The sequence below is a fragment of the Bombus vancouverensis genome, chromosome 8, assembly GCF_051014615.1.
Source record: "Bombus vancouverensis nearcticus chromosome 8, iyBomVanc1_principal, whole genome shotgun sequence".
In the NCBI taxonomy this organism is placed as follows: Eukaryota; Metazoa; Arthropoda; class Insecta; order Hymenoptera; family Apidae; genus Bombus; species Bombus vancouverensis.
In genome coordinates, this window is record NC_134918.1 from 13794134 (window position 1) to 13817024 (window position 22891).

General features: G+C 40.3%; 1 protein-coding gene across 2 annotated transcripts in view; it reads left to right on the plus strand.

Annotated features, from left to right (window-relative positions):
- The window catches only part of Sesn (Sestrin), a 153818-nt gene that overhangs the window by 124105 nt on the left and 6822 nt on the right, over positions 1-22891 (plus strand). For both annotated transcript variants that reach the window (XM_076620945.1, XM_076620946.1), the window contains exons 7-11: positions 16436-16606; positions 20400-20582; positions 20856-21096; positions 21467-21732; positions 22425-22799. In XM_076620945.1, coding sequence (XP_076477060.1) covers positions 16436-16606; positions 20400-20582; positions 20856-21096; positions 21467-21732; positions 22425-22799 — 1236 coding nt within the window. The remainder of the gene's footprint in view (positions 1-16435; positions 16607-20399; positions 20583-20855; positions 21097-21466; positions 21733-22424; positions 22800-22891) is intronic.

Here is a 22891-nt window from a genome sequence, read left to right on the forward strand (position 1 = left end):
ATTCCGAATTTCGAAGCATGTTCAATTCCTATTTAAAATGTAAGCTGTCATGTGCTCATTTTTAATATTTAGCTTCGTATTATCGTATTTGAATCGCTATGTATGTATATACGATGCTTCGGCCGATCTCTTCGATCGTTGTAAGCATACATCTTCTTTTCGTCATCTATACTCGAATAGATCGAATCGCGCATCGTTAAATCGACGAAAAATAGAGAATTCTCTCGATATATTCGATTCGATAACATAGACGAGACCGGGTAATTGATTCTGTTTAGAGGAAAGCTTAACCATTCGATTCACGATTCGCGTGTATGGTTCGTTAAATTGTAGCTCGTTCGAAGAGAAGCTGCTGTCGGTCTTGTGGCGTGAGACCGATGTATTGCGCGTAAGGATCGGACTCCAGCTCATTTTTTATGCGGATTTGTTCGTATGCGTTACGCTCGTTCGATAACGAATAAAGGGTTGATTGTCTGGAAATAACGCTTCTATAAAAGAAGATCCATGAAACGTTACTCTTTTCTCGTGCTGGTCGTATCTCTAATCGGAGAAGTTCGATCGAATTTTCGCCAATCGCCGGACCGTCGTAACTTTCAAGTTCATGAAGATTTAAGCTTTGAACATGTTTATTTTTAAATTTTGTAGATTTGAAAAATTCTCTTTTAAATTCAGACTTTCAAACTTCGATATTGAATTTTCCAAAATTCGATATTGACCTAATCACTATCGATACATGACAATTTTGGCGGATTCTTCGATTTATTCTCGTGGACAGGTCAGAAATCTCGAACATAATTTCATAATGCGACGAGATATTCTCTTTACAGTATTTGTCACTTCCTTCATTGGGAGTTAGCAGGTGAACCTGGCTCGCGGATGACTCGCAGCAGTCTCTGATCTTGCGTCAGACATTTATCCCTCCCTTGCTTTACCGCGGCCCTGTGTCACTTTGCCAATTTTGTTGACATGTTTCATCATCCTGAGCGTTCACCCAAAATCGACCTAGCGTTGTTCAGCTACTGTGGATGTCAGTTTGTTGATTTCACAGTAACCATTCACTTCCCACTCATAAATTTCATACCTTTTTAACGTTGCAAGCCAACGACGCGAGCATTTCGAAATCGATATTTGTTTCCTATACCTTTGTAAAAGTTTTCCTGTCGATAGCTCGTCCATTAATAAATACCAAGGCATTTGCAGTAATTTCTACTATTTATATCGTCACCTTCCTCGTCACGTTTCGTCATTTTTTATCACAGTTCCCTAAACTCCCAAATTCTTGTTTTTCTTCCTCTTATACTACATAACGTTCGATATTAACACTCGATAAATTCTTTAATTTTATCGGAAACCTTTATTTTTCAACCTGTTTAGCCACATCGGGTGTTAATACGTTCGTCCATTCAAGCAGAGCCACGTTGTTAATTTTCGTTCTTCATATTGATCGTTTCATTGACGCATTTCGATCTTCGTCATAGAAATTTATCGTTGTTTTATCGTTGTTACCTCAGCAAACGAGTCGGTATTTTCGTGCAACGTGCGAGTTATCTAATGAATACGGCAACAAAGGCCACCCTATCGTTAATTATTTCTGTCAGACATTGTATATTTTTTCACATATGGACAACGTGACTTTCATATATTGTACAAACGCGTTTATGAATATCAAAGTTCGCTTTGAAATAAATTCGACTCGTGAGTTGTACGTGTTTGTCTTGTTATCACATATCGAACGTTTACCTATGGAATTCCTTCACTGTCGTCAACGGACGATAATTGAACGACGCTTTGTTCGAGTCGATCACCCGAACGCGTGTAGCATTTCGAATAATTAGAGGGTTTTGCGCCTCGACAGAAACGGATCGAACGAGAGGGAAAAAATCATCGATGTTTGCTCGACGTTTAGCCAGTGTAACACGGGTAGCTTCGGAAATAATCGCTAACCCGTTTGAACGGTCCTTCCTCTAATCAACTCGAACAATCTAAATAAGGCTGCTCTAATCATTTTGAGCGATCTGCGGGAGAGAGAGAAACTATTCAGTAGTCAGCTTCTAAGGAGTTTTTTTTCGGACGTAACGCCATGTTTGGCGTTTCCTGTTTTTCCTCTGGGAGCATTTTTCTTGCGAAACCGTTTCAATGGCTTCGAGCCTTCTTGTATCCAATTTATATCCACACATAGATCCCAGTACACTGCCATATATCATAAATAGAAATATAATATTTTAAATGAGGAGCCTCTAACAGATTATAAATTTTACCTTTATGCTAACAAAGTAAATTACTTAAAGTAGTGAACTTTGGAAAGTAGAGAAAAGGCGGAGCAGGTATTGGAATAAGAAAGAAGGAAGGGACGGTTTGCGGTTAAATCGACAAAGATCAATAAAGATTTTAGCCGGCCAGCACCGCCAGGCGGTGCGTCATTTACATGTAAATTCCACATTTCGCCATAATTTCATTTCATGTTTATTTGTCATAGCTTCATTCATAAACGTGTGTGGCTGGTTAAACGCGTCTCGTGTATTGCCCTCTACCTCTTGATTTATATAAATCCTCGATAGCCTCTCTGAAAAGACGTCCGTATTTCAATTTCATATGGAGACTGTGACACGAGATCGGCACAGGAATAATAGAAGGTTGAACCGTTCGCCTGGAGCGAGTTCGTTACGAGACAAGTTCCGTCGAGTCCGAGCGCAGTTTTGCATTTCTAATGTTTTCCTCTGCGCCAGAGTCGTGTTATGCAATCGTGTCGGGAAACTGTACGAACGTTCCTCACGACCCTCTTTGAAGTATACTGCAAATTGGCCGTGGAATTAACAGAGAGAGAGAGAGGGAGGGAGAGAGAGAGGGAGAGACAGAGAGAGAGAGAGAGAGAGGGGGGTGGTGTGCGTAGCTTTGAAGACTACCCTGGTTTCAAACGATTATTTTTATCCTACGACTCCTCTTTACTTCCCTCCTTTCGTTTTTCTCCTTTTCCTTTTCATTTCTCTCGTTTTTTTGTTTCACCCTCTTCTTCTTCCTTTGTAAAGCGTGACGAACGTGCACGTTCCATCTGGGCATGGTGGCCCGTTGAGACAGGCTCTCATCGAATTTCTCCATTTTTTCTTTTCTACTCGCTCGTTCTCTTTCCTTTCCCCATATAGATATACATATGTTCTTTCCTCCTCGTCGAGCTCCACCGAGATCGTAAAATTGTTTTCCAAGCGTAAACCGGTTCTAGAGATCTGGGTTCTGGTTTTCAATGTTGTTGCGCGCGGTCATAGGCCGCCTTCGCTTCTCGAAGACCTCGGAGAACGGGTCCGGGCCCGTTCGGGCCAACAGGTTTTCTTGCTTTTTCTTTTCTCGTGTCATCGACAGCCGCACCATAACCACCGCTCAATGAACCAGCATTTTGCTACCTCCTTCTTTTTCTCTCGTCCCATGAAATCCTCTGAATTCGATGTTGTGTTTTTCGTCGTCGTTTTAGAAGCTAATGGCGTTCAATCCCCTTGGCAGAGGAAACATTATGAAACACTCTTATAACACGTCGAAGAATAATAAACCGTTTATCGGACTGGACAAGCTTATGCATCTTTTTCCTGAATAATGCGCGGAATTTTTAGAAAATTGCCACTTCAACGTAAAATAGGAATATTAGATACAGCGATCATAGTTCAAGTACGATATTTTTCAAATAAAGAAGGAAAACAATGGCTTCGTTAAAAGAAAATCTACGTGATGCGCCTTTTACAAATTTTTGTTCCGTTATTTCCAAGTTTCAAGCATTGTCGTTACATAATTAACGAGGCACGAGTAATTCAGGACACGACATGTAATTTACACTTTAGTTACGTCCTTCGCTAGATCTATAGCCAAGCAAATGGATTTGAAATGGTCCTATTGTTATTCCATTCAGTATAAATCTCGTCTTCAATTACGAATCTATTATGACCCGGATGGATCATCCCGGCAGAAACGAATCAACTCATCCTCTATTTACATATAAAGTGCTTACCGCTGACGTAACGCACCGCTTTTTTAAAAATTCAACTCAAACGCCTCGTATTTCGAATGGAAGTTGTTTACCTTAAGGTTTGAACGAAATTCTGCAATTATTCGATAGAACCAACTGTAAAACATACGAACGATAATTAACCGATCTAATGTACATGTTCAGCCAGGTAACGAAGAAGTGTTTATGCACAGGGTGGGTTGTTTTCGCTTATCGTCGCACCAGTTCTTATGTAAATGTTAAAATTTTAACGTAATCCGTCATTGGTAAACATGTTTGCCGGTAACGTTCGCGGATAAACGTGGACTCTAGTGCCCTGATCAACGTTTATCTTCCTCGATTTTACGTTTTTGGATTTCTTAACTCTGCCGAAGAAAAGATATCGTATCTAAAATTGGTGAAATTGGATAGAAACATCGTATCTGGTTAATATTCTCTACCAAAAAATTTAATAATAGAGATATCGGAGTTTCCTTTTCCTCGTATTTCTCAATTAACTTGGATACGTTAATTTTTGTATGTTTCTCCAAATGATATTTCCTGAAATATATTATTTAACAATGCAGCCAGAAATAGAAAGTAATATAATTAGTGCAGCCAGAAACAAAATTATTGAGAAATAGGCATATCTAAACTAAATATACCTTTACATCGAGAAAAAAAGAATAGTTGTCAAAGAATATGAAGAACAATGTCCATTATTATTTTCATACAAAACACGGAAAGCCTTTTATCTTGTTTTAGAAACTAAGAAGTTGCTGATAATTATACTTGCTAGTCTAGATAACTATCTGTATCGATTCGTTAATGGCCAAAATAATCTGGTTGTTCCTTTTACATAGCTTCAAACGATTGTTTTTCCTGATCCATGGGATTAACATCACGTGTTCCAGTAAATCTGTCTTAGTTACTCTGTCTAATCGATTACTCGATATTCTACGACTTTCCAATAAATCGGTTGAAAAATATTTGTCTTGTCATAGTTTCGTAACCGGTTATTAGCGCTACCTAAGGAAAAGCAAATGAACGTACTGTTATCAGTCGTTGGTTAACGTCTTCGGTTAATTTCATGGCAAAACAATGAACGAATACACCGATATATACTCAGAGTTCAAGTGTTATCCGTTAGGGACAGAGATATATCCGCGAAGGCAATGAAGGACGACACGGAAGAAAAGACAGTTCAGTTACTGGTAATTTCACAATGCACCCATGTCCCCGGTTCCCACTATGATGGTAAGCGACATCTTTATTCTCTTGATCTGATCCATATTTCATGGACCCGTTACAACAGCGTCCAACGGCGTCTGGAATCTATCAGCCAGTCAACGTATATAATTCTCGCGATGTTTTCTGGTTCTGTACGGCCGTCCATCCTGGTTAGAAAGTCATTGTTTATGGTCCCACTCGCTAACCGGTTTTTCTACCAAGGGAGTCCCTGCAGTGGCGCCCATAAGCTTGTCCTCGATCGGTGTAATTGCTCTCCAAGGGGTTCCTCTTTTATTTTGTGGCCCTTTCTTACGACCGTCCTTCTTATTCTTTCCCTTGTTCGCTATTCTCCCGTGATATTTTATTAATTTCAGTTCTATCAAATATTTCTTACGAGGAAACGTTTCTTTCGATCTTTCCCTGAATTTTTATCAATCTCGATATTTACGAATCTTCCGATAATCTTGAAATTTATTTGTCATTCTCCTTTATCATCAACCTTTTTTTTTTATCGAATGTTCTTCACATCGTGTTAATTAAAAATCGAAAGTTTTGCATCGTTGTTTCACATTTCCTGGTACTCGGTCTTTGTCACCGGCGTCGTCGAGCCAGCTATTGAGACAGACACGGCGAGGTACGTTGAAAAAAGACGCGAGGAGCAAACGATAGAGGCGGAGACACGTTTGCTATCACGTGTCGTATTCACAATCGATACGATGACGTCGAAGCCGAGCAGACCAATCAAACCACGGTCTAGCTTAGCTGCAACAGTCTCATCCGCTGATAAGAAAGGAGCATCGAACTCGCAAAAGCTCCTTTGTTTCCCAGACTACGTTCCCCCGTTTTTCTCGGCCTCGTCCCATTCGCGTTTCCATATTTTCCAACCGAGTTTGTTTTTCCTTCGCAAAGCCTCGTGACTTTTTGTTATTTTCTTTCCTTTCTACCTATTTCCTCCTCATTTTACAACGTGTTGTTTTGCAAATGAGAGGTTAGAAGGTCGTAGACGATCGTCTGAAAGGTATTATCGGATTTTACAAGGCGCGACCTTGGCTACACGTTTCGTCTCGATACGATACAGCGATACGTGACTCGCGTGACTCGAAATTCGCGGTAAGTCGAATCTAATTTATTTACTTCCAGCATCCTTTTTCTCATACTACTCACAGCCTTCGTAGGTTTATCTATAAATTCTACTTTTTCTCATTTCGTTGTGAAACTAATTTTTAATCCTTGAAAGTAATTGTCAAGGGAAATTTCATTTATGTCGTCATGGGTGAACATTCACTTTGATATACTTTTTAAGCGTGATATTAGCGTCGAATAATAAAGAGTGGGAAATAAATGGTCGGTTAAAGAGTTTAATCATTTTCAAGTGGGCCATTAGGGTCCCTATTTTTATCTCGAACACAAGAAGCTAAATCTCGAAAGAGGTACGGGACGAGATCTCGCGTCCTTCGAATTCTACCTATAAGCGGCGTGCTCGATTTTAATCACAGTTTTGTGTCCCGTTTTGTACGATGTCTTTTTGCTTTCTTTCATTCAATTAAAAATATTTTATTCACCGTGTCGAGAAAAGTTGAATAACAAAAACATCGTTTAAATTCCTTCGATCGGAGCTTGGTGTATCGCTAACAGGTTGCGTCATCGGATCTCGGAGTATCGGAAACGAGAACCTGTCTTCAAAGGTTTTTGGAAGGGAAACGACCGACTGTTTTGCCGGTTTTTTTAGATGCGGAATACCCGGGTTTGTTTTATGTGCTCGCGAATCCTCGTTGCTTCACACGCGCGTTACGGCCAGTGACATTCGTGGCGTATGCTGGGCGATGTTGTTTTAGGCCAAGCAAACAAATGCCCTGGACCGACAGACCATGCTTTGTACTCCGCTCTTGTAATGATAAACGGTTTAAAAGGTTACGAAATCTAACGTGCCTTTCGAATGCCAATCTTGTTTAAACTTCTTTTTCAAGATATCCTCCTACCGGTGCTGAATGGTCCTTTTAAATACGTAGTTACTTATTTATTTATTTATTCGACTGTTGCTGCGTTAAGGTAATTGGCCGTACAAGTTTTACGTTGTTCAGAAACTCCAAGCGCGTAGGGTGTTAAGCATATTAAAAAAATTCATCTGGAAAGCCGTTAATAAAACGACTCGGATAGACAGCTCGGTTGCTTTGTTTCATTTAATATACATCCGCTTGTAGAACAGCAAACAACAGCAATGGAGTAGAGAGAATCGTGAGAAATGCGAAAACAAGCAGCGTGCAGTTGTTGTCGCATACGGAATGGCCACGGTGCAGCGTTAATCGTCGATGTTAATTAAGCCGTATCTCTGTAAACGATTGCGATTAACGTTGGCCGTGGGTGGCGCGTCAACGATATTATTCTATCGTCCCCTTCCGTTCCTTCAGACCGGGTCCGTTTCGCGTCCATTTAGTCACGTACAGATCGTAAAACGTACAACCTCTTTTAACGCTCTACCCTAATTCTTCGTTTATGTGTCGCCTTGATAATTGACGTATTAACTCACTGCTGCGATAAAGTTATTTCCCTCTCTCTCTCTCTTCCTCTGCCGGTTGTTTTTACGGGTCAACGACTGCCTAAATCCACCAATGAAAGACTACGAAACGTGACGAACATTTTTTCATTTGCGTTCAAAGGTAAATCTTAATCGCGTCGCATCGATCAACTTTGCTGAGGTTAATTTTCGAATACACATATTTATAATTGTTACGACCCGACGGAATTTTTATTCGCCGAAAATGATAATTAATCGCACGCTTTCTGAGAAATTAAATATTGATCACGTATCGTAAAACGGTGCTAATTAGTTCTGTTTCCGAGTGACTCAATCTTATGATAATTAATAACGATAATTAATAACTTCCAGCAATTCACTTTTTATATTCCCAATATTTACAAGCTTTTTTTATCGTACCGACATCGGATTGTAGTAATTCTCAAACACTTACATCTTCGATAAACATCTTCACCGTACAAATTCTATTTTCTTTTCTTCTTCCTTGCACATGTTGTATCTCGTAGCCCTGACGAAAAAGCAGTATCTTTGTTCGTTTATTGACAGAAGACACCGAGGGGCGCCTGTTGCCAGTTTTATTGGGTATCTTTCAAAGGTGCACGGTCGCTGTTAAGATTCAACCGGAGGAATGGCGTGGCTTGCGACCACGTCGCTCGCGCGTGGGAGTGATATACACGGAATAATATGGTACAAGGTTCCTTATAATCAACGCCTCCGAGTGTATTACCCCGGCACTCTGGTCTCTGGTCGAGCGTTGTTTGTCACTCGATCGGTTTTCTTTATTTTATTCGTGTCTCTTATTTCTGCCGCATTTGCCTTTACCAACGCGGAGAGACAGCCATAACGACGACCGAATCGCCTCGGGTTCTTCGTTTTTCCTATTATTCTATCGTGACCCTGGTGTTTTGAATTCCTTTCCGCACGTGTTCGAGTTTATTCGCTGAACACGGTAACAGTGGTTCGATCGCTCGATTCCTTCAAGCATAACAATACTGATTGACTTGCAAAAATAACAAATACATTCCCAAGTTCTTACTGAGAGAATTCTCTGCATTTTGAAGCTTACTTCGTATAGTATCGATGAGATTCCAAGTTCCAGTTTGATTCATAAAAGTTTCGTAGCGAAAAATGCGAAGAAAGGAGGAACATTCGTTAATAACAAACTCAATCCATATATTATTTCTGGTGCCAATACTACCAGATAGAGAACATTGAAACTATTTATCAGTTTCAATTTTTCGACTCAGTCCTTCCCACTGATCAGCAAGAATATCGCTACCGAATTTATCCAGCACGATTCATACGTGCAGCGAACATCTGACATCAAACGGTATCGCTGACTCATATTGTCAGTGTCGAAATTGAAGCAGTCGTCACAAGCATAAAATTAGGTCGAATTTTTTTGATCTTCCCTGCCATCGTCACTCGGAGAGAACTTAAATTCCATTTCTGTCCGCACCGCAGCAATTTTACGAGCTTCTTCGCAGCCCCCTTCCAAACTGTTCTCTGTTCCACATCTGTTTCTAATGACGCAATTCTCTTCGAATCTGTCTTTGATGCGGCATACCGGAAACGCCCGTTTCGACCATTTTTCGACATTTTAAAGTATGTTGTACATGCAACACGCAACGCGGTTATTTGGTGGCGGTGACGCTCCACCATTTGGCAGATTTATGTTTCCAATGATATAATGCGCAGTAAGTGCGACTCCACTATTAGCAGGATAAAATTGATAAGTCGTGTAGCGTCATCGCTACAAAATCACAGCGGCGTTATATCACTCGTCGTTAAAATTTATTGTATGCGATTTTTTGTCAAATAATATTCGATAAAATTAATGGGGGATGACTGCAGGAAATTATCAAAGATATATTCGCGAAGATGTACGCGTTCGATGTAATATTAGTAGAGCGCAACGTAAACAAAAGATGCAACGTTCTTGCGTCCCTGTAACAGTCGTAATTTCGCCATTGAAACTTTAGAAAATACCACTAATACATAGAGCAGAATTGTGCCTTTGGGCTTAGCCATTACGAACAACTCGATTATTCAGATATCAGACTCACCGATGACTGACAGATATGTTTTGGCCTGCCCCGAATAATTTACTTTGACATTATCTAACAATAAGTTACTATCCTGAATCAAAGTTGGCGGACAGCTAGTGAACTTGTATACGTTTTCAGTGATGCGATGTCCAACACAGCTACCGAAAATATAGAACAAGTTTTTTTATTATTATTATTGTTTAATTTGTACTTTACAATTTGTCCAGCTGGACATTTGCTAAATTTTTCTAACTTATTTGCTAAGTAACATATGGATGGCTATATACAGAACAAGTGAATCGTATCTGCAGCATCATAGCTACAAAATTGCATCGAAGTCACACCTGCACCAGATCTAAACTGGACCGTTTTAAAAAGTGCTCGGCTGTTTTTCCATGAGTACACAGCGGCCGTTTTGGGAACGACTGTTCGTTACCTCGATGGAAACGGGGATGAATAATGCAAGCGTAGAACAATATCCATTCCCCGGCACGTGGTATTTCCTCTAACGGAATCCTGACAGTATTCGGAACAAAATCAATTACCGGGCGCTCATACAAAGCAGCGACGGGCTGTACAGCCTGTACAAAACGACGTGTGCCCGAGCTAATGGCCCCTTTGTTTCTTTGTGTTAGCTGGAGCATCGCGAGCGCGAATCGCTAATAAACTGAACAACCGACACAACAAGTTTCTCTCTCCCACGCGGTTTTAGCGCACTTAATAACTTCACGGATCAGCGAACCGCGATACTCTAATCGTAATTTAATATTCGAACAGTGGACCGGTGTGCGGAATTACCGAGCGATTAAAAGGTTCGCGAGCCAAAGAACGAAAGAGAAATAGTATTATCTTGGTCGTTTTTATCTCGTCGATGAGAAACCAGCAGAAAAATATCGAAATAACTTATTTCATCTCTCTTCGTTCAATTGCGAAAACGCGCGTGTATTGAAAGATAAATTGGACGATACTGCACGAGTTACGCACAATCGTCAATCGTGCACGCTTTTGAAATTATTACGTGGAAAGGAAGAAACTGAATCGTCGATAAACGTGACGTTGAGTTATTAAGTGGCTCGTTTTCGGATCTGTGCATAAATACAAGCTCAGGGGGAATTACAGAGTTTTTTCTAATTACAGCTCTGCTGTGTCTGCAATGTTATTTGCCTTGAATGTATAGCGCACGATAAACATTTGTCCGAGTAGTCTAAACTCAGCCTCAATCGAGAATAATCTATTCAGCTTGATCGTGTACGTGATGTCCATAAGTTTCGCCTGTTTACGTTCGCCATGAATTTAGGGCGAGATGTTGGTTTAATCGCTGGAAATCGACGCGCGATGAAACAATTATTTCCCTTCAGTTATGTTTGGTTTGATTTGTGAATATTGTTGTTTCTTAAAGTGTATCGTTCCACTTTTCCATTTCTCTTCTCGCCCGTTTGATTATCGTTGATTTTATATCAATAAAGAATTAATCTTTACGATGTTTACGCAAATTCATGCTTTCAAAGATACAGAAGTAAAGTCTACATACGTCTTTACGCGTTTAGATTTCCCGTTAAACGCGTCAACGTCGTTATAATTTTTTTCAAAATTCGCTTGAAAACATCAATGATTCTAAGAAACGCAGATTAAAACGAACTTAATACAAAATACCAGCAACTGATGCGAAGCGAATCGCGAGCTCCATTCACCAGTCGATTCTGTAGTGCCCAGATAGTAAACCCGCTTTAATTCCCTCGTTTTTCAAGCAACGTCACCGACAGATAATGTCGGCCAGTTCGATGCTCGACGTTTCGTAACTTGGCGTTAATTTTATCGTTCTCGTCGCGAATCATTCCATTATGCGTGCCCGTGGGAACGTCGAGATTCGCCGTCATTTTGCTAATCCCCCCTCGAGTTGCTACATCACGTGATTTATCACCGTTGCACAAGTTTCCTACACTTGTTTAAATGCTGTGCACCAACTGTAGAAATTCTTACACGGAGAAAATTTCGTTGATAGCCATTGGTAAACTTCGTTTCACAGATTAACCAGCCATAACGACGTAGCGAAAGATTATCATGTAAATACTTGTAAATCAAAATCTTCGCGCTCCTCCCCACAGAGCCGATCATTATATTATTCTCTCTCGTTTAATTTCATTTATTTCATATTTATTCCATTCTACAATTTCTGTTGCTCCATATAAGTCGTCTATCAAGGTCATCGCAGTTTTTTTCTTCGTTTCCTTCGAAGACACGTGCCGCGGGAGCAAGACTGGTCCCGCGATTATAATTAGAAGCTCACGGCATATCCACGATCACTGCATCGCTATTTATGCCATATTTACGAGCCTGCCTATTTACGTGGCGCATCTAATGAGCTTTCGTTCCGATTGTCAACACGAGCGAACGTCTTCTTTATAATCTACCTTCGAAGAACCTAGTATTTTGTTAAAACAGAAACATTGAAACATCCGCGTCATCGTGAATGTATCACAAAGAAGAAATGTGTGTCAGCGGTCGTTAAGGTAAGCCACTCGAGCCGAGCTACATTTAGGTTTCAGATAAGGTCTCAGAGCGTCATTAGTTAAAAACCTCCGAATTATGGTATCTCGAGAAAAGTGGCCGGAAACCGCTTGAGTCTGGTTAGACGTTTAAAACGGGCACGGTGGCCGGATTATATCAGAATTTTAGAAAGTTTCCAGATACGAGTTGGATGTGATAGAGGGTTAATGGGCCCTTAAAGTATTTAAAAATTCATTGTGCTTTGTTCTTTCTTCTGGAACAACATTCCCTTGGATTACATTCCATGTATTCTGGCTTATAATTAGGGTTAAACATCCAGAAGAACATCTCCTACGAGGAGATCTTCGAAATTTAAGGTCTCGTCTCTACGAAGAGAAATATCGCTTGAGTGACTCAGTGATAAATACAACTCTTAGACAACGATGCATTCACACTATTTTTCACTTGAATGTTCCAATTAAGAAACTATCAAAAATATTGCAAAGATTCATTGAAAAATAATTGAACGGGAAATCGGCTACACGAGCAGGACGCACCACGTTCTCGCGAAAAAGCAGTGCCAAAAATATCTGCGAAAGGGAAGTGATAGTTTGTTTGGGAATGAAGAGCTGAAAACCAGCCCTGGGGAGATTCCTGCGTAGCGCAAGGAAAATTCCATATGATTTGAAGCCTGTGGCTGGATGGCACGAGGCATAAGAAGAAGAAGAAGAGGAAGAGGAAGAAAGAACAGAGCAGAATACTGTAGAAATACAGGAGAATCGAGACACACACGGTCGAAGAGGCTCGCCACCAAGTCTCAGGGAGCTGTGCGTGGGCTCGATGCCAGGGGCTTCTTGCCAAAAGAAAAAGAGTTCTCGGAAGAGAGCAGCAGGTTCTCCTCTCGCTCGCGTGTGCGAGCTGGCTGCAGCTTTCGAGGGCTTCGCTGGGGACAATCCGCCACGGGATCTTGCCAAATCTCGCGTACGGGTTAATTGAGTAATACTTTTGCCGTTGATGATGCAGGTGACTATTTTTAATTGGCCAGCAGCTGATTACCTTCGATTCCTCCCCGTCTTATAAGCAACGTGTACCTTTTCATCGTTGATTAAACTCATTGACAACGAGGTTGCTTGTTACTTTTCGTGGCTTCACCCACCATAAAGTATTCCGATTAAAATAAACACCGGTGTTCCAGAAGTTCGCTTTCAAATATTATATTAATTTTCTTCTGTAGTAATTTTCTTGTTTCGCGGAGTTATTGGTATCGTTGGTACCATGTTGAAATTTATTTATCTGTTCTGTGTTATCTTTCTTGATATTTTCACGAGTCGATGTTATTTACTTCGAGTTCGATATCAAAACAGTTTGTCGAAGTTGAGGTGTCACGTTTTGTCACGTTATCAAGATTTTGTCGAACATTGCTGCTCGTAACTCGATTGAAAATCGCGAAAATAAAAACCGAAAGGAAATGGCGAAAATAAGTCAACCAATTTCGATGACTAATTGTAAGGTCATCAGGTGTAAGTACGCCTTCCTCTTATCGTACCTCTTTTTTGTTATTTTCATCGCAAACGGTAAACACTCGACAACTTCGACTATCGAGACTCGCACTTTTAATTGTCGTAAATACGACAGTCTTTTTTTTTTTTATCAGACTGGCTCGAGATATTGTAGTTTCAATCGCGTATTAATTTTTTATTACCGTCAAAGAATAACAACTATGTTGCAAATTGTTAGATTTTACGGTCTACTGATTTATAGCACGGTATTACAGAAGTAAAAGCGTGTTACATAAGACAAAATGCGTAATACGGAAACATGCGATGCAAAATATCTGTATATCTGCCATAAATGCAGCAAGAACCGCAGTCTAATATACGTATCGTTAGTGGGGTCTTGTGTGGGGGCGAGGAAGCAAAATTAAAACAGGTACATTAACGTGGGTTGATGCGATGCTCACCACTTAATGGCTACATTCGTAGCATTGTCTTCCACCTTGCAAATTGTTATAAATGGTAGAGTTCATGTTTCAATATGGCTTCTTACCTCTTCCTGAAATGACATTCACATGAATCGTAAACCTATTGCTAACACCATTTACACTTACATACGTATATACATACATATTTCGTAATCCGACAACTCCTCAAGATCGTTATCGTTTAATGATCGATATTAATCCTGTAGTTTAAACAAAACCACTTCTTCGCTATTTCGTAACACGTCGCTAGACAAATAGCTTTGTTGTTTCCATTCGAATCTAGATCTCTGATAATAATTATCGATAATAATCCAAATTTTACGACATCACGCGTATAAGTTACGATCTCACGAATCAACGCGTTAGCACGTTACCTTCGTTTTATTTTGAAACGTTAAACCTGTTTTAAACGTTGAAGCATTAGCTCGTGTCGTGAAACTTCTCCGCTGACAAGATTAACGCTCGTAGACTGTTATAAGGTTTCGTCGCATCGTCCCTTTGATATTTTTGATCATGCGAAAGAAGCTCGTTGGTAAGTAGTCTTCTAACGTTCGAGCACGCCTACGTAGCGATCCTCCCTCGATCCTCTGTGACCGATCAACGACACACGTCGAAATTGATATTCCTCGCGTGACGAAAGCCCGCGTATCCCCAGTGAAATGCCTTTCCCGTTTAATTTGTTCAAGCGGGTCATCGACCCTTTGCAAGGACGGTAGTAACCGTTCGCATTAATATATCGCGCTCGTACGATCACCGATCGTGTCTGAATGCCCACTGTTTTTGCCTTTGGTTGCCTCACGCTGGAAAACAATCGATAGAGGATTTCGATATCAGCCTGGTCAATAGAACTTGAGATACAGCCACGACGAGGAGGTCTCTCGTATCTCTATTCTCGAATATGTTATAAGATATGTAATATAAGATGCAGGATGTTTTAGATTTGCTATTTTAGGTTTTCGGTACTGGTAGATTTCGTTGTTATATTTTCAAAAATTATAGGATAAAGTAATTTAGTATTCTTCTAGATTATCGTTGAAAGTATGGTGCTTATTCAACACATAGTCAATTAATGCGACTAAGTTCAACTGAAGTGGGTAATTTAAATATTTCACCCTATAATGATATATTTTTGCAAGCAGAATGTTAAAACCTACGTGTTCCAAATTTCAACTAAGTCGGTAACTCCAGCACTTTCTCCCCATTACGAGAGTCGATAAATCCACCCACGTAGCGTTAGTTGGACGTCGAAGAAGTTCGTCATCGTTATGTCTCTCGTGTTAACTTCCCCATACGAATTACCAATTATTAAAGGACTCTAACCTTCGACTGAAAAGAAAAATAAAAAGAAAAAAAAAGGAGAAAAACACACTTGCACGGAGGCGTAGGAAAATTAAGTGCCCCCTTGCCGGGGAGTAAAAGGATGTTCCAAACGACACTCGATGCGTAAGATCTAAGTTTAGAGGTTGCATCTGCGTGTCGAGAAGCCAGTAGTCAACACCGTTGCACCTACTAACTTTCATGACTTTTCACTGTGTAGTATCGCGTTAATACGAGTGTACGTTACGAGCTTACGCGTGTGCAAAGTGCAATGGTTATACAGGTGATATCAGGTACAAAGACGAGCATGCCACGTCGTTGATGATGCAAGCTGAACGCTCGATTTCGAGGTTTGCTTCCGAGTAACCCGGTTTTCTTGTTCCGGGCTTCGAGACAAACACGATTATGTCATTAATGCGACTATGCGAGCACCGTTTATGTACGTTACGTCGATTTCCACGATATAGCGTATCATTAGGTCAAGCGAAATATATAGAAGCAGAACGTGATCAAAAGAATTTCAGTTATCGTTCGATAAATATATCCGACGTTTGTTCTGTTTCTCCAAACGAATTAAAATTATTGCGATCTAATCTTATTACACTTTTGCCACACGGTTGTGCTTTGCTAAATAAGAAGATAACATTATTTAAAAAACTTGGAAAAAAGTTCAGGCTTATCTGAGTCAATGATAATTGGCCACGTTTGATCATAAATACAAACTTTCTAATCCATAGAAACGAAATACGTTAATCCATACGTGTCTCTTAACTGTCCAATAATTTTGTCCGCCGGTTTCTCGTTTTCCTTTTTGTTTTTTCCTTGTTATCAACCGACTAAGCGTTTTTTTTTCATTCCTTTGGTTACAGACTCATATTCTGTTGATGGATGCATTCCTCCAGAACAACAGGCTGGATCATGTCTCCAGGGTGATGGCCTCGCATCCTTCGTACTTGGAACATTTCCTTCGTACTCAACATTTCATTCTAAGGGGCGACGGACCGCTTCCTTACGACTACAGGCATCTCATCGCCATTATGGTAAGTGCACTACTGGTTTTTCTCTTTATCTAATTCATCGTAATGGCGGCAACTTTTTCCACGCGGCGATAACACGCCATCTGGCGAACGCAGTGCGGGCGGAAGACGGGAAAATTCTTCTCACGAACGCTAGACTTTTATTTCGTTTGCTCGTAAAATCGAGAGAACGCCGACTGCTTGGAGGAGCAAGAATGGCCGCGATGCTTATTAACATAAAGACATCGCCTCGGGAGGTGACATTAACGGTGCAATTATACGCGGCGGGGAAGTGTCTTGAACGCTGGAAGACCGTTCAAACGGATTACGTAAAATTGGCAAGAAAAAGCTCGTTATTGTATACACGAACGACGATATTAACGGGGTCAACGTTGAGAAGATCAGTTTCCAGCGTTGAATTCTAATCAGACACTAGAGACACGCATGATATAATAGTTTACATTGTGAAACCCAGTCTATAGGTTCGTTACCTGAGTTCACGATAAGATTTTTTTAGAAATATGCTGGGATATGCTCCATGGTCCGTAAATATCAACCGCTGCAGGGCTGAATTTGTTGACGAAAGTCTGAGAAAAATTATTTTCCTTCATTCCTCGGTCTTATTGTATATTTATTTCATCCTGTTATTCTGCACGTTCGTATCTCGCCAGGGATTCTCCTTTACTTGAATGGATAAAGGAAAGTTGTTTAAGACGAAATAAGATGAGAAGATTGAATATTTCTTAGGGTGAACAGTTACTGCGTGCGTATAATTATTAGCGTTAATCAGTTGTTAAAGAATGCTCTTTCATCCTATTATTATCGATTACGATAGTCGCGTGAAGAAATTTAAATACATTGTCAGTTAGATCGACAGAGGCTTGTTTGTTCACGTGTTGGCGATTATTTTTGCGCGTTATTTTTATGCGCGACAAACAAAGCCGGTAATATGATTGTCGTGGAACGGGTCGGCGCCGCGACGCTGCGTTCTTTTCAAGCGTCACCGTGTGCCCGTTTTCCGAGCTATTCCACGGTCGTCCCTCGCCCAACGGGTCGTGCTTTGGGCCAAAGATTATCAAGAAACCGAGCAAGTGCAACGGGTTTCGTAACGTTATGTATTCTTCGCCGCTCGAACTAGTCGTAATTACATTACTTACGTTCCTTAATTATATTTCTTAATTTTTCTTTCGACGAAGAATAACATTGCACGTTAATCCTTGTACTTGTACGGAACAGACGGTCATTTTCGACTCATTTTACGTTTATTACGTTCTAAGGTATACTATCTAAATCGTTGTTATTCGATCATGTTATTCGAACTGTAAAGAATTGTACTTTTTGAGAGAATGTTAGTGTCATATCTGGCGCTCGTCGTTCGTCGCTATAGAATTAAACAATCGATTCACGCAACGACAGTTGTTCATTCACCGATTCAGCAACAGTCTAATTGTCACTTACGATCGTAGCTATGTTTTCTGATAGCCCTACAAATTATTACCTCCGTTGAAGCTTAAGAAACGATATTTCTTAGCAGGAAAAGTTGTAAATTCCGCGCGGAATACAGTTAGAAGTTCTTTTTTGTCACTTACCCCGTTTATCATCTCAACTTTTCAATTCCTAATCTAACTCGTAGATGGTCGCAGCTTGCTCGTTTCGTGACATGCGATCCAATCTGTCTGAGCGGTTGAATGTTACAGCATACGTGATAACGCGATAACTACCAGCTCGCAACATGCCAGTACGTAGTCGTAGACGAAATATCGTTTCTTTAAACTTTAAACGATCAACCGAAAACGCTTTATCGCGCGATAAAACGTCGACGTTCCTTGACACGGGTTGAGGGGAGGGAGAGATTCTTGAAAGTAGCAGGGTAAGAGGGGAGTAGCGATTGTAGTCGTTACACAGAGGAGAACGATAAAACGATAAGATATCTGAAAAACAGCTTTTCTACCGGTAAACATTCTATCACGTGACATTCTCGCGTCGAGATTCGCGTAATTCGCGCAATTTGGCAGCGTTCAAGGTCGTTGGAAAAACCATCCAGAAGTTTGGTATTATCTGGAGGGATGTTCTGCGACATTAAAGTATTTTTGTTCGATTGAATTATTTCGAAATAGAAGTAAAAAAAAAAAAAAAACAAATACGCACGCACGTACATATAACAGAGATTGTAGATTTTATAGTAATTTGTTAGGGAATAATTTATGGAGGGACGTATAATCAAAATATGCTCCGTGTTCGTCGGTATATAAACCAGGTTTTAGAGAGAACAATGCCATACGAAGGAAAACAAACGAATATCTCGGCTGCCTGACGCTGTATCAATTTTTAACGAGGATACACGTGGCTGGTATCGTCGTCTTCTGTTACACTGGAATTCGAAATTATCTCGCGCATTTCGTCGACTTTATCGTCCGTTCCCGAGATTGTTGTACCATTTCTGTACAAAATTTATCATTCGAGAGCTAAAAAAAAAAAAAAGCTCTTCAAAACATTTCGTAAAAGCTTTGCTTATAAAAACAGCAAAAAACATTTGTAACTTCGTAGAAAGCAGAAAGCATCGGGTTTCATTTCTTTAACAGCGCCCCGCTGCCATAAAATGAATTCAAGGAAAATTGCTTTTTCACTCGTCACTTCAACTCGTTCTCTTTGATTGTCTCGTTCGATGGACAATGTTTTTCCAAGGTCTGCAGGGGGTCGACGCGCAAAATTTCAGAGTCATCATGGTGTTTGTAGACTTCTCTTATCGCTTATCGCGGCTCTTGATTCGATCGATCCACGGCTCTGCATGGTAAACACGTGTTTTGTTTACGCGCTTCATCATCCTGCTTCCTCTTCCCCTTTCCTCGACGTTCGTCCACCTACCTATTCTTCTTTGTCGACGTCTCCGCATTCCCGATACTCATTCTACGACCGGTCATTTGAATTTCTGATGTAATTCCAGCGCGATCAAAACAAACCAATAAGAAGACCCCGATCGTGTCGCATTCCCTCGAAGTCGCCTCCTCCCTTTTCGCCGTAATGTTTTTCATCGCAGTACGAGAAGCGAGGTCACGATGGCGATTAAATTTTTGCAAAGATTGCCTCATCTATTTCTGCAACTTGTTCGAATCGATCGGTTATTTTTCGAACTTTCGATATTCAATTTACAAAATGTTATTTATGCGCGGAAAGGTGGAGATTTTCTCCTAATAAATAAAGTATCAAGCATCGTATGTTGAGAAATGTCAAGGCGGCAAACGCAATTATTATTTTTGAAGGTGTACAATATTATATCGAATCTACGTTGAATTCATTATGTTAAATTGGTGACGAAGTTGGCGTGCCACGATGAACAGTCACTCGAGGGTTGAACATTCTTTCTTCCTTCGTTCATTGTGGCCTTATGTTTTATATCGTGTCAGAGAACGTTATAGGGAACGCAATGTATACGATGGACGTGCTCTTGCTCAATTTCGCGCCTCGATACGTCGCGTTGTCGGCAATTTGTCTCTTCTCCAGCATCCCTCGACGATATTTTTTTCGTTGATCCCTCTACCCTCTTTCTCCACGCCCAGGACTTCTTTTTTTAGGGATTTCTTTGGAACTTGGCCGCCTCACGCGGATGAAACTTCTACTCTGTGGCCCCTTGTAGACTTTCTTTCAGTTCTAAAAAAAAAAAAAAAAAAAAAAAAAGTTCTCTTTGGAGAATGCCTAATTTTATTCGAAGGACAAAATTTAAAAATCGCAGCTGGTTACTGTTGGAACGAAGTTATTCTGCAATTAATTATTTCTGATAGGATGACAAATAAAATTGTGGGTTTCTTTTCTTTTTTAGGCTGCTGGAAGGCATCAGTGCAGCTATCTCATAAATCTGCAGAAAGGAGAATTCATCCTTCAAGGCGGTGACCCGTCGTGGCTTCGAGGTCTGAAGTCAATCCCAGGAAAATTACAAGATCTCTATGAGATTAACAAGATTTTAGCTCATAGGCCGTGGTTGTTGAACAAAACGCACATAGAGGTTGGTTCGAACAAGATTAGTCTTAACGTTAGAACTACTAAATATGTATTTGCTTTTTACAATCGCGATCAAATACTCGAAACGTTTTTGCATAATTAATCCTCACCATCGTTCAAATTGAAATATCATTTTATATTTTCTACTTAATTGTAATTATTCGTGTACGATATAATTCACTGTTCTGATGTTAAATACAATCGTTGGTAAAATTGCGTAAAATAAAAAAAAAAAAGGAAAAAGAGTTGAGAATAATTGGTGGTCTTTTATTTACAGAAACTGACCAAAGGTGCGGACAGTTGGTCCCTGGCTGAGGTGGTTCACGCGATAGTTCTTCTGGCCCATTTTCACTCCCTCTCGTCTTTCGTATTTTCCTGCGGGATTAACGAAGAGCTGGACAACGTAGCCGGTCACCATTACAAAGAGAATGTCCAGGATAATAGCAATAATGTACCAACTGCCAAAGATAAGCTTTCCAGTAGTCCCAAGAAGATTCCCAATGGTGATGGCAAAACTGGTAAGTCGGTCACCGATCCACGTTTAAAATCCTGTTCCTAATCCCGTAAAACCCAAACAACATATAATTCATTCTCTCACGAACGCTGAATATCATTAACTACATTCTACCGCATACCATTATCGTTTCATTACAGATATGAATTGCTAAAGTAGTATTTATAATATCAACTTATGCTATAAATCACAGATTTTTATTTTATTTTTTGTTTTCTCTTTATGCTTATAAAAACACGTAGTTCCGTTCTCCAAGTTCAACGACATTTAACGGTCTTTCAACCGCGCCCTTCAACCGCTAGATCGCGCAAGATTATCATTGCTAATGACCAACAAGTGTTTGTGATAACAAGATATCGTTCGAATCTGCACAGAGAACATGCCGTCGCCGCCATCCTCGCCGAGCATAGTGGGTGAACAGGAAGTCGGCGTCGAAGCACTGATGGAACGTATGAAACGTCTTTCTGAGAAATCCAAATCCTACCAGATCACGCAAGAGGAGCTGTCCAAAAGATTCGAAACTGTAGAAACACAGTCTGCCGAATTGGCTGCAGCGCCTCAGAGGAGTAGTTCGGTTCTCGACTCTGATATCGGTCATTTCATCGAAGATCCTACATTCATTTATCAAGACTTCGCCAAGGTAGATTTTAATTCATTGACTCGTTAGAAGTTTATCAATGTGTAGACTCGGTTGGAATAACGTGGTCATATAGATCGGGCGATAACGAATAACTATGTAAATACGGAACACGGTTGAAGTCTAGACTAAAATCAGTCCCGTATATAACTTGCACAAAGCGTCAGAATTAACATTGTGGTCAAAACATTGATATATATGTCGTCGTAGTGGATATGAATTCGCCGGACCAATTCGAAAGTACGTTTCAAGGCGACACGTAGCCCGCTGATGAATATTTAAGTTCCGTCGATTCGATCACCGTTTCCACTGTTTTATCATGAATATTTACGACACGTGTGCCTTGTCGAAATCGAGTAGTTTAACTTGAAACGGTGGTGCGATCGAATTCACTAACAAAGGAAAGAAAAACGTTATTCCTTGCCGCTATCTAATCGCATGGTAATTACGTAAATTGCTATACTAGATTATAGTTTAACTTATCGTTTATACGTTATGTATACATATATATTATTTTTGTTAGTATTATTAGTAACTCTATATTATCGATCAATATTATTTAGTAACGTATATATGTAATATGTATATATGTATAATATGTATTTATGTACGTATGTATATATATAGATTATGTTACTTATAGTATATATATTAAAGATACATGTAATCTATAATCAAACGATTTTTCGTTTCAGCGTGGTCAACTGAACGATAGACCAACGTTTCGTGTGCAAGACTACTCCTGGGACGATCACGGTTACTCGCTGGTGAACCGTCTGTACAATGACGTCGGTAATCTGCTAGACGAAAAATTCAAGACAACTTATAATCTCACCTACTTTACCATGGGCACGCACAGCAGCGTGGACACGTCCCGTTTCCGACGAGCGATCTGGAATTACATTCAATGTATGTTTGGCATCAGGCATGACGATTACGATTACAACGAGGTGAACCAGCTGCTCGAGCGTAGCCTGAAGACGTTTATCAAGAACGCCGTTTGTTACCCGGAACTCGTGACAAAAAGGGACTACGATCGCGTGATGAGGGAGTTCAAGCACAGCGAGAAGGTTGGTTGCCTTTTTACCTCGAGCCTGTTTATCGCTTTGCTCGTGTTTGTTTGTAGATTTTGAGGTGGTACGAGTTTACGTAAGAAGATATG